We start from the raw sequence: 17013 nt of genomic DNA on the forward strand, positions 1-17013 counted from the left end.
ATGGTATCTGTATCAGGCAGTCGCTGTCAGGGGCTGTATTTCCTATATGGAGGTCACTGTATAAGTTTATAATTGGTCGTTTAGTCTCGAAACGGTCTTTTGTTTTGCTAACAGACGTTTGTTGAGTTAGGTTAGCTAGTTTTCCACATTTCTGCTGCCTGTCGAGACATGCTGCGAGTGAGGGCGCCGCTGTGTCAGTCTTGGAGGGGGTATGTAATGTAGTTTCACATGGACGCACACACGACTTCTCTCCTCGGAGCTCCTGTCAGTGCAGAGTGCGGTTGAAATGACGATGCACGGCTTTTTGAGTCAAAAAATGAAGTGAAAACGCTTTCTAGCGATCTCCAGTGCAGTTTCGCAACCGTTCAGACCAGTTCAGACCCACACAGGCGGATAATTAGGCGTTTAAAGAGCTCTGCTCTGCGAAGCTGGAGCTTCTTGTTACAATTTCCCCGTTCCACCTTAAATGGAGCAGCGGTTACATTGTGGCGCTTCAGTACTTGAACGAAACTGCTGCACCGTTTAAGGTGGAACGGGCAAATTGCAACAAGAAGCTGGCGAATAGGAAGCCAGCTTAAGCCTCGTCTCTGCTGAGTTATATAACGCTAATTTAAAGACGCTGACCTTCCACACTTCAGCTAGTTTGCTGGCTTGTTCCAGAAACAGAAACTGTGTTAGCGGTTTGCTGTTTATATGAGACATTTGCCTCTTGGTTCGTTTCACAAGCCGATATGCAGGTAGAGGCTCGCGGAAATGACGAGAAACTGTGTTGCCGCCTTCTTCAAGCAAGCTTTTCCTTTCCATTCATTCAATGTTCTCGTAGTTACAAGTGCTGGCTAATGTCACATTAGAGTCACAGAGCTACGAAACGTGCTTAAGTCTTAAAAATGAGGTTACATGTCTTAGAAATGATGAAGAAAGGTGGAATATTACTGTCAGAGTAAGTTAGTTTAAACCACTGTGAAGTAAAAGTGTAGTTACTCACATTATCAATGAGATAATGACTCTAGTAGAGGTAAAGGTAAGTTAAAACCAACACCCAGCCTGACTAAAACGGACCAGGGCCCAGACTTAAAGGCTCAGTTTCTTATATTTTGACCATTTTCCAGCCTCTCTTTATCCATTAGAATTAAACAGGCTGTTCTTGCTATTGTACCTTTAAGACCGGTATATGTAAATGGTCTCTGTTCTGATTGGCTGCCCTGAGTTATGCATAACTCATGAGTGGGCAGAGTTAAAGTACAGTAGACTGAATAGGTGGGTGGATGTAAATGCATTGCTTTTTCATGACATCACAAAAGCTATGGATTTAAAATGGGTCCTAAGTTTACAGCTAAGTTTCCGTATATGGACCCTGTGGACTGGAGAGGGAATGGTACATTTTGAAACTTTAACAGTCTGAAAACTACATCAAATTCTTTCATTCCACAAAAGTGAGGAAATTTGGTTTTCCATTAAATTGGTCCTTTTAAAGAATTGCAGAGAAAAGTCTTAGACATGCAGAATTTGTAGGCATAGAAACTGTTTGCTACAGACTATTCTTAAAACTAGGGATGCATCAAAACGGGAATTGTCGGCTGATGCAGATATTCAACTTTTACACCTGAATATCCTGCTCTTCCAGAGTAAAATAAAAACATCATTAACTATCATTTTGAATATATCTGTCCCCTGCTGATATATTTTTAAAAAGTAATTATCTGCCGATTAAGATGTGAGATGTTAAGATATTATTATGTGTCCCCACATCAAATGCTAAAGCTCCAGAATAAGAGGTGTGAGCAACACCAAAGCAGTCTGAACAAACAGAAGAGAATGAAATTAAATCCAAATACGAATTAGAAACTAAAACCAAATGACTAAAATGGAACTGAGCAAAAAGTAGATTCCTTTCGGTCTGTTTGAAAGCAGTTCACCAGTGATAAGTAGTGTAAGTCAGGGGTTCTTAAACTGGGGGCGTCCTGGGAAGAACAGTGCAAACTTCAGTTCCTATGCAGACAGATGCTGCATGAGCTAAGAAGTATTAGGAAGGTCTATCATGGAAACATTGTGAACAAGTTTCAAAGTGTACCATGCACTCCTCAGTCCATATATGTAATATTACTATCCTCAGTGGGGGCCTTAGACTAAAGAAGTCTGATGCCTGTTGATGTAAGTAGGTCCTGCCCACATATAGTATATTAAATGGATGCATGATCGGAATTGGCCAAGTTTGGTATCGGCAGATTTTTGCTGTATGTATCGGCCACTGTGCCCTCACAGTGTATTTGAAAGCTGTGGCTGCACCTGCACCATAATATCGTAGCGTAATTATACATGACTCATTGTGCTAAATAGTCAGTAGCCTCTTACTTTTCATCAAGCACTTCATTTTATTGATGTTATTTAAAAAGGTAACTGATTTTGTGTTCAAAAATGTCCTCATTAAAGATCAAATAATGTTATTAATGTTCTGACTTTGGCAGAAAGATATTTCTGGAAATGTGCGTCTGTGTTTCAGATGTCCTTTTAGCCCTCACAGAGCTAAAGGGGGGAAAAAACGCTAATAAAAATTGTCCAATAGCCAATTATTCTGTAAAGAAATTGGAACCGGAGTCTGGTATAAAGATAGTGATTGATAAATTCATGATCATCATTAGAGGTGGGCAATATAATAATATTTTATCGTTATTGTGATAAATTTGATTATGTTATAAACACCATTATTCTTTGAGTATTTTGTGGATTTTGTCAGTGCTTAATAAACTGACCAGCTAGATGTTTCATTATAAAGGGAACATAATTAGTTCTGTTTAATTGGATTCAAATTAAAATATTGTACAGTTTTTTGATGGCAGATTTTGCTAGTGCATTGTGTCAGTGTGTTTAAAATGTTTTGACATGTATTATGTATCATAAAGTTGTCTTAAAGTATTGCGATGTGATATTTTCAGCATATTGCCCACCCTTACTTTTTGACATTTAGTATACTGATTTGGAGTGTCTGTCTGCTGGATAGTAGGAGAGCTGGGTAATCTGTAAACAGAAGTGACCTTGAATTGGACTGGGTGGAATGAAAAATCTTACCGTGGTATTACCGCACCTACCCCCCGCCAACCCCCCCGCTCCGCCCCCAAAAAGAAATTTAGGCTATTGGACTTATGGCCTTTGGTCCATGAAATTGTGCAAAGCTTTTTCCCTACAGGTTGGCCTACGATAAACCTAGAAATGACATGCCTACATTCCACACACTAAGAGAAAGCTCTTTTCATAGTGAAAAGAGTGAAATGAAAAAAAATAAATAAATAAATGTCATAGCCATCGTAATCTTTAAAAACAGTGAAATATCTCTACAGCATGCTTGAGTACTTTTTTTGTTTGCTCATTCTAAATCATCCTTGAAGAAACTTCTGGAAATGTGAGAGGATTCAATAGCAAAATAAACTGCTGATCTGCTCCACAGGTTCAAAACCTTCCCATGTGCAGCTGTGGAGGTTAAGAATGAGCCTGTCTTGGGGTTCAAAGAGGGGAGTCAAGAGAGAGCAGAGCTGGAGAAGGTGACCATTATCTGCACACAAAACACATACAGATCCGATTTGTGTTTACTTATTTAGTCCGTTTGTAAAAACAAGTAAATACATTTGCAATTTATTTTTTGGCAAAAGACTCTGTAATGCATTCTAATAAAAGTTTGCACTGGTTTTCCAGGCCCTCCAAAACCTAAAAGGAAAGACAGAGGAGATTCCATGTGTGATCGGAGACGAACAAGTGTGGACCAAAGATATCAGATACCAGCTGTCTGTGAGTACCCGCCTGCAAAAAGGAATGAAACCATTGCCCAATGCTTATTTCATTATTAAATCACTGAATTAGTTGAATTAGTGTGAAATAACATAGATATTATGTTCTCTGTGTAATGAAAATGACCCACAGTGTCAGAACAGTAGCCCCTAACAGTGCATTATCAGGACAGTGATAACACAACTGTTCTACCTTTCTTATTTACAGCCCTTCAACCATTCGCACAAAGTGGCTAAGTTCTGTTATGCTGATAAGGTAAGGAAACTAATTGAGACCGGTACTGAATGAATGACCTTAAAGTAGGAGTGGACGAAATTACAAACATAAAAATATCACAATACTTTAACACATTTTCATGACACATATAACTATGTTACGATACATATGACAACGTTTTGTTTTTGTGAGACATGATAAGTTGGACCAAAACACATCAGTAGAGTCACATTTGGTGAATTCCACCCCTTTTTAATTTGTGTATAATTATATCGTTATCTTGTAAACAAAGTTGTCCAGAGTGGTGAAGAGTGAAGTGTGAAGTGAAGAAATGCTCCATTCTAGAGACTTTACTCACACGTTCACAGTGGTGGTGATGGGAACCAGACGTCTCAAGAGTTTAATGCCTCTAATAGCTCCCAGAAAGTTATTACATGAAATGGTTATAAATATGTTTTATGATAGTGTGTTCATACCAAAACCTCATCTAAAAACTATGATACATCTAGATAAACAAAAAAACAGCTCTAAACAGTTATGTTGTAGTAAGGTACTCACCACCATTCCCATCCTTTCTTTAAAAAAAAGCGTTTTTATAGTTAATGTGTTGCTTCTCATAACGTGCTACGCTGCCAACTTTATGCACATTTGTTTTTCGACTGCAACCATGACAATGAAGCTCTGATTTTACACAATGTGAAAGACAGCATTAAAATTCATGTGATTATTTCACACATTTTTTTCAACTTTAAAAATTTGACTCGGTGTGAAAAGACCTTTCAAAATGTGTTTCAAAGCTACATACATTTTGCAGTGTTAGATGTACTGTGTTGTGCTACATCCAGTTAAGCAGGACCAGTTGTTCTTTCCTGGACCCCGAGCGTCGTTGTGATTCACACTCGATCTCTTGACGACAGCACAAAAGCTTATTGTGACATAATTTATCATGATAACAATATGGGCATATCACCCACCCCTACCTTACAATATCCGGAATGATGTTATGTGCTTTAATCTCATCACATATATAGTATGCTGTATCCTACGTCCCTTTGGTTTTATAATGCTGTCAGGTGTTGGACAGTTTGCTCTTTCTTCTGTTCACAGGAGCTTCTAAACAAAGCCATTCTAGCCTCTGTAGCAGCGAGAAGAGAATGGGACCTGAAGCCAGTGGCAGATAGAGCCCAGATCCTCTTCAAGGCTGCTGATACAATCAGTGGACCGAAGAGAGCAGAAGTTCTGGCAAAGACGATGATCGGCCAGGTAGTGCTTTACGCTGCACTGTAAAAATCACAGTCGTTAATCTAGCGCCAACCTGAGTAGTTGAAATACTCAAGCATTCATTTGTTACATTGGTATTTGTTTCTCTGTTTAGTATTCGGGGGCTTCATCTCGTTTAAAACCCAGAAAATTTGTAATCTAAACCATAATAAATGTGATCAGCAAAGCCTTTAAATAGAAGGATAAGGGAAATGCTCAGTGCAGAATTTGTTGAGGATTAGCAGACTGCTGTTATGTTAGCAAAACATTTTCTCATGTATTTCTCTTACATCACTTAAAAAACAGTGAAAATAAAACATAAAAATGTAAGAAGAAGAAGAAGAAGAAAGATGTTCCTGAACTTTTGACATGTTGATGTGATTTGCATTGAGTAAAATTGCTGCCTGTGTTTTCATTTGTGACGTTTATTTATGTGCCGTCTCCCTCAGGGTAAAACTGTGGTGCAGGCTGAGATCGATGCTGCAGCAGAGCTCATTGACTTCTTCAGGTTCAATGCCAAGCATGCGATTGAGCTGGAGCAGCAGCAGCCGCTGGACAGCGATGGCAGCACCAACACCATGCTGTACCGTGGGCTGGAGGTGCGCTCCTTTCTGGGGGACCTGCAGTAATGGTCTCTTGGGTGTAGGATGTTGAATTAATGGAATAGAGTGCAACAGGAGTGAACTTACCCAGATGTACAAAATGTAGTGGATTGGCCAAGACAAGTTTTGTGTCTAAAGTTTGCTTCATTAGTTTTGTATTGGTGATGCACAGCTAGTGTAGCTAACAAGTATTGGAAGATTTTTCTAGGCAATTAGCATTGTACAGACTGCACACCTAAATCATCATACCTTGGCTTGAATCGCATTGATTTGTTAAGTAATCTCAAATAGAATAGATGTGGTTTCTGACACTGTAAGACTTGCTGATTTCTTTAGAAAAAGGCTAAATTTAAGCTACAAGATGGGTGCTAGTACTGTACTCTTGCTACAAAATGGACCATTTTATAGAAAAGCAGTATGTCCCACAGTGACCACATTAGTCTTACAAGGCCAGAATGATCTCATCTCATGACAACCATGAGCAATTTTGAGCTAATTATGGATGGGTATGTAGACGTATTTGGGTGGGAACAAACTGAATGTGAAATTTTCTAAACTAATCCAACGCTAACTGAGCTCAAAGTAGGGAGAGATGGTACGCTCGTCAACATTGTCTAGCAGACAACGAGCCAGTTAGCGTGGCTGAAAATTTCCCCCAAAAACTCTCTTTGAGCTTGCAGATGTGTGTAACATGGTGAGAAAACAAGCATTTTGTATGGCAGGAGGAAAAAAGTTAATTTAGCTAATCATTGTTATCAATTGTACTAGAGGAATTTGGAGGTACCAAAGTTTAACAAGTTGTCATAAGATCACATGCGGCCCCATGAGACTAAAAACACAGAAGCAGATCATCTGAGATTATATAACTTGGCACAGTTGGAAGCAAGTATTTAGTTATTAAGAAATGTAGTTGCACTGTGCTAATTGGTTGGCTTTTGGGCTTTAACCTTTGGTTACTTGTTGGCTGTGCTAGCCTTGTAGCTCCAGGGCAGAATTATAGAAGCAGACTTTGGACATCAAGCATGTCTTTGCCCAGTGGCTACTTTTAAGATAAGGGTCAAACTGTAAATCAGACTTTTGTTTTTTCTGTCTATTCCTTTAATGTGGCTTTTATACAAACAGCTACACAGCATTACATGCAAATGAAAGGTTCATTTCTTTAGTCTCAAATCAGTGAAACTGCTCCATTAGACTCACAAATCTGTGCAGTGCTATTTTAGCGTCTATGGCACTCCAGAGTATTCATAACAGATAAGTGAGAGGTGGGGGGTCTTCTGACTGAGGGGGTTTAAGTTACAGCTGAAAAGCCAGCAGCTCCACGTGTGTGAATGGAGGCCTGCTGTAGTAATAGCATGTTAAGCTGCATTCATCTAACTGTATTGTCTGCTTTATCTCCATGTTTATCTTTCTTATTCCGTCGTAGGGCTTTGTAGCTGCTGTCGCGCCTTTCAACTTCACTGCTATTGGTGGAAACCTGGCTGGCACGCCAGCACTAATGGTGAGTTGCTGTGATTATATCTTTATCAGTAATGATTCTTTAGGAGTTTAGTGCATCATGAAAACTAGGATTTGAAGAGATTATATTATTTTGTTACAGCTTAGAATTCTTTTTAAATGTTAACTGTTTTGTAGGAACTATTCACACAGTAGTGGAATATGGAAAAACAGTACACACTGACTTGTTCAACACATGCTGTGCCTTTTTTGTTTGTTTGTTTTTTGTTCATTTTTTTTTAAGTCCTGTATTTCAATAAAACAGGATTTTATGGATTTTAAAATAGCCTGAGATGAATTATCATCTGTTTTAACATTCCAACATCTGTGCATCACCATATTTAGATCAGTGCATTGTGATGAGTCAGTAATGAAGTCAGTAATCACTGTTTAATTGTAAAATAAACGTGTGTGTTACCAGGGCAACGTGGTGCTATGGAAACCCAGTGACACTGCCATGTCTGCTAGCTATGCAGTCTACAAGATCCTGCGTGAGTCTGGCCTACCGCCCAACATCATCCAGTTTGTTCCAGCTGATGGCCCAGTTTTTGGAGACACTATCACCTCCTCTGAGCATTTGGCTGGAATCAACTTCACTGGCAGTGTCCCGTATGACCCCTTTGTTTTTCTGTTGACATAGTGGTTTAGCCCTTAGATTTCAACAACCATTAACTTCTATTTAAGATTTAACTTCAGCTGACACTGAGATTTTGTCCGTTCTGTGTATCTGGGGACAGTGTTGGAGACAGGAAAGTGTGATGCTGGAGCTGTAATTTATTATGGCTTTGTGTATCTTATCCACAGAACATTTAAGCGTCTGTGGAAACAGGTGGCACAGAATCTTGATATCTACAGAAACTTCCCTCGTGTGGCAGGAGGTCAGTGATTTCACTTCATCTGCACACTCCCACCTACAGTGCTATCGGTGTATTTGCCCCTCACCAGATTTCTTCTATTTTTGCTAATTTGTCACATAGAAATGTTTCAGATAATCCAACTAATTTTAATGTACGATAAAGACAACACAAGTAAACATAAAATGCACCTTTTAAATGATTATATATTTTTGAAGATAAAGATTCATTCGAAACCTAAATCACTTGTGTGAAAAAGTAATTGCCCCCTAAACCTAATAACTGGTTGTGGCACCCTTGGCAGTAACAACTGCAATCAAACATTTGCGATAACTTGCGATGGGTCTTTTAAATTGCTGTGGAGGAATTTTGACTGACTCTTCTTTGCAGAATTGTTTTAATTCGGCTACGTTGGAAGGTTTCGAGCGTTTTAAGGTCTTGCCACAGCATCACAATGAAATTCAAGTCAGGACTTTGACTCGGCCACTCCAAAACTGTCATTTTGTTTCTTTTGAGCCATTCATAGGTGGATTTGTTTGTGTGCTTTGGATCATTGTCCTGCTGCATAACCCAACTGCGCTCAAGCTTTAGATCACAAATTGATGAGCAGACATTCTTCTTCAGGATTTTCTGATAGACAGCGGAACTCATGGTTCCATCAGTTATGACAAGTCATCCAGGTCATGCAGAAGCAAAATAACCCCAGACCATCACACTACCACCACCATGTTTGACTGTTGGTATGATGTTCTTATGGTGGAAAGCGGAGTTAGCTTTACGCCAGTTGTAACGGGACCCATGTCTTCCAAAAAGTTCCACCTTTCACTAATCAGTCCATGGAATATGATCCCAAAAGTCTTTGGGGGTCACCTAGATATTTTTGGGAAAATGCTGGACAAGCCTTTGTGTTCTTATTAGTCAGGAGTGGTTTGCGCCTTCAAGCCCTCCCATAGTTGTCATTTTGCTCAGTGTCTTTCTTACTGTGGAATCATGCAAATTGACCTTAACTATTGCAGTTTTGTCCTGCAGTTCTTTAGATGTTCATCTGGGTTCTTTTGCAACCTCCTGGATGAGTCGTTAGTGCGCTCTTGGTGAAATTCTGGTAGGCCAACCACTCCTGGGAAGGTTCACCACTGTTCCAAGTTTTCTCCATTTCTGGATAATGGCTCTTGCTGTGGTTCACTGGAGTCCCGGAGGCTTAACAATGGCTTTGTAACCCTTTCCAGACTAGTAGATGTAACGACTTTGTTTTGCATTTGTATTTGAATCTCTTTTGAACATGGCATTATGTGCTGCTTTTTGAGACCGTTTAGCCCGCTTCACATTGCCAGACAGGTTCTGTATAAGTGACATTTAGATTCAGCAGTTCTGGAAGTTATCATGCCTGGGTGTGGCTGATGAAATTGAGCCCAACGGTCAATTGAACTTGATTAACTGGTTGATTTAATAGCTAAGGGGGCAATTACTTTTTCACATAAGGCCAGGTAGGGCTGAACAACGTTTTTCTTTCAATAAATGAAATCATCATTTAAAAACAGCATTTTTTGTTGACTTGGGTTTTCTTTCTCTCATATTAAAAGTAGTTTGATGATCTGAAACATTCAAGTGTGATGAATAAGCAAAAACAGAAGAAATTAGGAAGGGGCAAATGCTTTTTCACAGCACTGCATACACAGTCTAAATTTCTGCTCATCATAAATGAGTTCTTTTATACTGTGTTTTTGACCCCAAATGTACATTTTTGAACCCTTTAAACCCTACTTTATTACACAACACTATAACTTAAGAATATCTCAGCCTGTTTGCGTTATTTTTCTTGTAATTGCTGAATAATAAGTAGGGAGGCAACAATCCTGAATTTTTATGGCTGATTCCAAATCTGAAGTTACAACATAAATAACATAATATGCTCTTTATTGGGCCAAATCATCATTTTAAATCATTAAACAGAAAGATTTGTTACCTTTTTAATATACATTATCAAATAAAGTTATGCATCAAAAGTAGGAAGCAACTGGCTATTAGCACAAAGAGTCATTATGAATATGCTATAAGTAATTTTATATGCATATAATAGCATGCATATAATTATGCTGTGACATTTTAGGGCAACATTCAGTACAGTATGAGTTCACTTACCGGCTTCACAGTATTTACATCTTAAAATTACAACACAGATTGCACAAAGTGAAAGTAATTAATTGGACAGTTGCCAATCCTGCATACCTAATAAAAAACCTTACATTAAGCCTGGGAATTTTAGGGGTTAAACTGCAGACCATGGCAGTTTAAAAGGTTAACCTGCTTTGTTTTTATTGTGTACCTTTTCAGAATGTGGTGGCAAGAACTTCCATTTTGTGCACAAGTCTGCAGACGTTCACAGTGTGGTGACGGGCACGATCCGCTCAGCGTTTGAGTACGGTGGGCAGAAGTGCTCGGCCTGCTCCAGGATGTACGTCCCGGACTCACTCTGGCCTCAGATCAAACAGGACCTGCTGGCTATACACAAACAGATTAAACTGGGAGACGTGAGTGAAGCTACTTTACTTTTGTTTCTTGTTTTCTGCTGCCTTCTAATACAGCAGATCAGGGCCAGATGTTCTGTGGTAATTTAGTACAAGCAAGTGCAACATTTTTGTTTCATCTTACAGCCGGTTGAGGATTTTGGGACGTTCTTCTCAGCGGTTATTGATGACAAGGTGAGAAAAGACGACTGCTAATGCTTTAATATTTGATCTGATTACTGGTCCCTTTCATAAAAGTTGGGCTAATTTTGTTGTTTCTTCTGTTCTCCAAGTCTTTTGCCAGGATAAAGGGCTGGCTTCACCACGCCAAGACTTCCCCCAATCTGACTGTAATCGCTGGTGGAAATTGTGATGATAAAAAGGGATACTATGTGGAGCCCACGATTATTGAAACCAAAGATCCACAGGATAAAATAATGAACGAGGTAAAGTTATTTTGTGGTTATTATTCTGTACTGAACTATACTATAACTGTACTGTTTGTTTTATTTTAACTTCTTTAACTGCAAATGGGCCCTTTACTTCAACATATTAGTTTTATGGTAGTTGATGAATAATAACTCTTAAGATTGACAACTAAATAATAAGTCTAGAGTTCAGAGGCTTAAAGAATTATTAAGTCTTAAAAATTTTCAGTGAGTGCACCCACAAACATTAACAGACGAGCGCGCGGGTGGACTTTGGTTTGTTAGTACAAGCCAATCTCACCCATTGAACTGCATTTTACACTTGGCTTCACAACTCCATGATCTCTGCTCATCCTCCTTTCCCTCTGTCAGCTGTACAGGACAGACTTTAGTCAGAGATTAAGGTGAACCTGTGTCCACATAATTTAATTATTGTGATGTAAACTAATTCATTCAGAGTGGTTTGATGTGAATTGATGCATTGTATAGAAACTTTAATTTCTTTACAGTGGTGGTGATGGGAACCGGGGTTTGTGATATCTTCAACCAAAATATATATACACGTCTTATTTACTGTCCAAATCAGTCAGTGAACCTAAGCTTGCGTTGATATTGATAATGGTAGAATAGTGATAAAATGTGAGATAAAATATGTTCTTTTTGGGTGCTATTTTTTTCTTACTACACCCTTCATGTGCCTCTTACATGTGGCATGTACTTCTATTCACTATTGTAAATAATTTTACAGACTTTGTAAATCTCTTTGGAACAGCAGATTTCCCATCAAACCACTCTGAATGATTTTGTGCACATATCAAAGATTAGATTTTGTGGAAATTAACCTTCAAGCACCCGAAGAAGCATTTACTTGTGTTTTCTTTGGATTAATTCAAGCCGATAATTATTGCTTTACCTCAAGAGTGTGATGCCAAACATTTCAAATCCAGAATATTATTAGAAAAATACCCACCAAAACGTGACCATTTTGATGGTGGACTGTGAACTCCCCAGTTAGTGACCGCACCGATAACACATTGCGACCTTGGGTTTGTGAAAGGCGCTATATAAATGTAACTTATTATTAATATTATTATTATTACTATTATTATTATTATTATTATTATTGCATTCACTAAGACAGCTAGTGAGGTAGGTGGTTAGGATAAGAGAAGTCATGTTGACTAACTCATTTTTTACTTCTGAACAGCTAAAGCTATTACATTTTTGGTGCAATGATGATGTGCAAATCGAGTAGACAGTCCCGTCTCTGTTGTTTGTGCAGAGATATCTTATCCCATGTGAATCAGTCAAACATCAACAAAATAAATCTACATTTTAGACATTCTGTGGTAACTTCTCCCATTAATTTTGCGTTGATACTGCTGACGTGTTTCTGAATATTTTCTCAGTGTTCTGTTTTTTATTTTATTTTTTTTTAAGTTGGTAATCATTGTACATTCATTGTTTTGGTATGAACCATATTGTGGACATTGCAAGTTAAAACCAATCCAGGTAAGTGGGCATGTTCTGTCTTACACAGATATGTGTCCCTTTTTCAGGAGATCTTTGGACCCGTTCTGACAGTTTATGTATATCCTGAGAACGACTACAAGAAAGTACTGGAGCTGATTGACAGCACATCTCCATATGCTCTGACTGGGGCTGTCTTTGCTCAAGATAAGTGAGTAAACAAATTCCACGTTTAAAAACCTCACATTAACCTTTACTGCCAGTGTTACCTTTGCTAATATGCATGTTTGTGGGAATCATTGTATGAGTTGCCAACCACTAGAATGACTTGTTTCAGGGCCGTCGTGGCTGAGGCGGCAAAAGTGTTGAGAAATGCAGCAGGAAATTATTATGTCAATGACAAATCGACAGGCTCCATTGTGGCCCAGCAGCCGTTTGGAGGTGCCAGAGCATCAGGTGAGTATTTCTAACCATGTCCTCAACACATTTGATGTTTTCTTAGCAACATTTTGACCCAAATGTAGTCGATCAGCTAGTAGTTTTGTTTGTTTAACAGTGTAGCTGAAAGGGTAATGCAGCTATCATGTAATGGAAGCCTATGGCCTCCAATTAGCATCATGCAAACTGCATGCTCAAACCATCACAGACTTACCCCAAACTGCATAGAGTCGCTGAGTAATATGAAAAGCCTTGCTTAAGTGGTTTCCAACTTGCACGATGCTGACTGGTGGATTTAAGTTTACATTTGTTTGCTGCCTGCACCATCGCTTTGTGTCAGTATTTTGATATCTGTTCAGGTACCAATGACAAGCCTGGAGGACCACACTACGTCCTCAGATGGACATCACCACAGGTCGTCAAGGAGACCCATGTCCCACTCACAGATTGGAAATATCCCTACATGGGTTGAGAAAACTCTGTTACGTCCACAGCACAGCCCTGAATCCTATTCTGTGTACTAATAATGACTCTCCCTCTCCTGATCCCTCAGTCAAGACTGAAACCCAGAATCGTTTTTGTTCCTACTTGATTTAACATTTATCTTAAGTGGTCTTCTAAAGAAAGCTATCAAGACTTCTCCTGGAATGTTCACAAAACCATGGCTGGTGAAACAGTGCCCCCTTGTGGCGATGCCTGAGGCTGAATAGGCAAACATGTAAAGCGACTGTGCCTCGGAAAACTACTGACAGCAACTACATGACTACAGCTCTTTAATATGTGAATGTGTTAGCAGACCTTCATTACCTCCAGTGGTTGATCAGCCTACACAAAAGACATTAGACCATCCAGGAGGTAGAAGGACTAAAACAGAGGTGATTAAATCAAGAGGAAGATTGAGGATTGGATTTGCACTGAACATTTCTGACATTTCGTCCTTTATTGGATCACGTGAAGCATTCTTTCAAATTTGCTTTCTGTCTGGAGGTGTTTTCTGCCTACCTGACTACATCAATACTTCAGATAACAGTATCTATCAGTGTATTTGTTACAGTGATACTCATATAGTGGCAGTTACTACATTATGAAATGATCTATATTTTTGCCTCAGGTCTGTATTACCTACTGCACTCAACGATAGATAAATAAATATTAACTAAATATATCAATAAATAAATCAATAATTCATTAATAAATAGTACAGAACGTACGATTATGGCATGCATATAATGTCAGATGTCTAAAACAGTAAACAGTAGCCCTTGTTTTTGATATTTTTAATGTTTAACTTGTTTACTTCATCTTGTTTGGTTTGGTTGACCCGGTTAATTCACTGTCGTGTGGACATTTGTCAGACTGTGTTTTTTAAACTTTGCTGCTGCATAGACTGGCAATAATAGTCTCAAGTATATGACAAGTAACTTGAAATTACATTGTTTTCATGATTTTCTGAATGAACTTTCATCTCCTGAAACATACATCTCAATGCAGTATCAATCATAAGGTTGTAAGTGCAAAAAACCTTAGAAACAGTGCAATTTGGAGTTCTGTTGTGCCTGAATAAAGAGATGGGGTTAAACGGTAGTTTGTCTCTGACATTAATCACACACACTGAAGAAAGCTGCTCATCGGATCTACCTAAAAAATTACTTCTTGTAGTAACAAGTAGTTTATTCAACTTAAAAAAAACTACACTGATTGAAAGAATTGTTCATTCAAAGTATTTATTTAGGTTGAATAAAACTACTTGTTACCACGTGAAGTAGTTTTTGTAGGTAGATCTGACGAGCCACATTTTACAGTGCATGACAAAACAATTGGTGCATTTCTGGCACTTCAGGTACCACTTTACATGTCAGATGCTGCCACCTGGTGGACTCACTAGTGCATAACAGGTTTAATATCTAAACAGCTGGCTCTACTATATGGACTGTAGGGTTACAGATAAAATAAGGGACATATAAAATAAAAATATAATGAAGAATAAGACAGTAGATCGCTGCACTATCTTGACTGTGGAGACTGGGTTCTTCTCCCACTTCAGGTTCATAGATATGGTGATAACTAGGAACATGAGTGACTCCACAGTCTTTTGGGGGTTGCTTTACTGCCTCAGGGCCTCAAAGGCTTCCAGTCTTTGAGGGAGCAATGATATCCAAGCTACATCAAGAAATTCTACGGTAGAATGCCAGGGGAGTTTGGGTCAAGCAACATGAGAATAATATAAAACAAGAGCATTTCAACAACAGACCAGCTAAAGAAATGAAGAAATTCAATATTTTAGACAGGCAAAGTCATTTAAATGCTGCAGTATCATGATTTTTTACACAGTACTGATCAGCAGCTACAGCAAGCATTAGGCTGAGGTGATTTCCAATAAAGACAAGTAATGATTTATATTCAGTACCTAATATATATTATCTAGTTACTACTATGACACTAATGTGTAAGCTATATAGTTATGAGAGTGTGAAACTTACGTGTACAGTTAAAGTGGTATTAAAATATATCAATAGAAAAGCATTGATAATTAAATAGGATACTATGGAGCAGACACACGTGAGCCTAAGGTCATCCCCAGCATTAGGCTGTGGCGCAGTGACTACTGTGTTCTCCGGAGGGATGGAGCTCCACCCAGTACCTTTGGGATGAGTTTGAGTGATCCAGAGTTTATCATCCAACATCAGTACTTGACCTCACTAATGCTCTTGGGGTTGAATGCAATCAAATCCTTACAGCTTCAACATCTAGTGTAAAGTCTTCACAGAAGACACTGTTACTGCAGCAAAGCAGGACAAACTCCCTATTAATACACTTGATTTCAGAAGAAACGTTGGACGAGCAGGTGTCCACAAACTTTTGGACATAATATAGTGCAGCTGCTTTCCTACAGGAGACAGCTGGTCTATTAGGATAAGGGCACACTTTCCCAGCATTCACTACTCAAAGCATGCTGTTTTATTATGCTGTTGTATATTAGCCCCTCATAACAATGCATCATGTGATGGGCCTACTTAGATAGATTGAGGCCTATTTAGTCTCATGTACAACTCATTAGAGAGCTCTTCAGATTAATTTGTTAATTAGTTTCTGTTCCTAAAGTGCTGCTTTATTAAATATTCACAGGGTGAAGCACAAAAAGACTGGCAGCGTCAATTTTTAAGCGCCTAAAATGTGGAACTCTTTACCAGCTAATCTTCCTCCAGCTTCATCTGTTACTTGCTTTAAAAAAACAGCTAAAAATCACTCATTAGTTTATCTCTAATTTCTTTATATTTCAAAGTTTAATAGCTCATATTTATATTTATTTGTTTGTTTGTTTAATATTACCAATATTATCACTCTTTTCAATTGTTTTTATTTGCTATTTACTGTTTTACATACATGATTTTGCTGTTTTGTTTCATTGTAAAACACTTCGAACTGCATTTTTATGTATGAAAAATTGTTATTATTATTATTAGTTGTAGTATTAGTATTAGTATTGACAGGCTAGTAACAGTTAGACAGCATTTCTAATTAACAGGTGACAGTTTAGATTAGACAGATGGTGATCCACCACCTGCTGGTCATTGCTGTCCACCCTGCTCACGTCACAATTCACTGCTAGAGTCAGATCAGAAGTGGCAGCACACTTTCTCAGCACTTTAGTGCCGTTGTTTGTAGGCACACTTCCTCTCACTCTGTAAGAGTGAGCGTTTATGGTCTGAAATAGCCCTGGGAGCAAACTTAAACCCCGTCTCCTTTGCCACGGCCATTCTAACAGCTTACGGCCCATCATTAACTTACGCTTTAGCAGAGACGACACATTCCCACCGCACAGCACTGTTTTCTGTCATTGTTTTTGCTCCTTGAATTATTCAAGCAGTCGTACGCAAAAGTTTGGATATTTTCTAAGTGAAGATGAGTGAGCACATCCTCTGCTGAGAACACAATTGTGATAGTTTTCTGCAAATTTTAGTGCACA

The 17013-nt window shown here is 38.6% G+C and overlaps 1 protein-coding gene across 1 annotated transcript; it reads left to right on the forward strand.

The window, feature by feature from the left end:
- Positions 1 to 14630, forward strand: aldh4a1 (aldehyde dehydrogenase 4 family, member A1). The gene is made up of 15 exons (XM_036559156.1): positions 1 to 209; positions 3443 to 3536; positions 3688 to 3780; positions 3988 to 4035; positions 5104 to 5259; positions 5706 to 5855; positions 7282 to 7356; positions 7774 to 7961; positions 8157 to 8230; positions 10538 to 10734; positions 10858 to 10905; positions 11004 to 11156; positions 12698 to 12819; positions 12946 to 13064; positions 13406 to 14630. Exons 1-15 carry the CDS (start codon positions 169 to 171, stop codon positions 13516 to 13518), a joined length of 1671 nt encoding a protein of 556 aa, XP_036415049.1. The 5' UTR covers positions 1 to 168; the 3' UTR covers positions 13519 to 14630.
- The last annotated feature ends 2383 nt before the right edge of the window (positions 14631 to 17013 follow it).

Source organism: Colossoma macropomum, unplaced genomic scaffold (assembly GCF_904425465.1).
Source record: "Colossoma macropomum unplaced genomic scaffold, Colossoma_macropomum, whole genome shotgun sequence".
In the NCBI taxonomy this organism is placed as follows: Eukaryota; Metazoa; Chordata; class Actinopteri; order Characiformes; family Serrasalmidae; genus Colossoma; species Colossoma macropomum.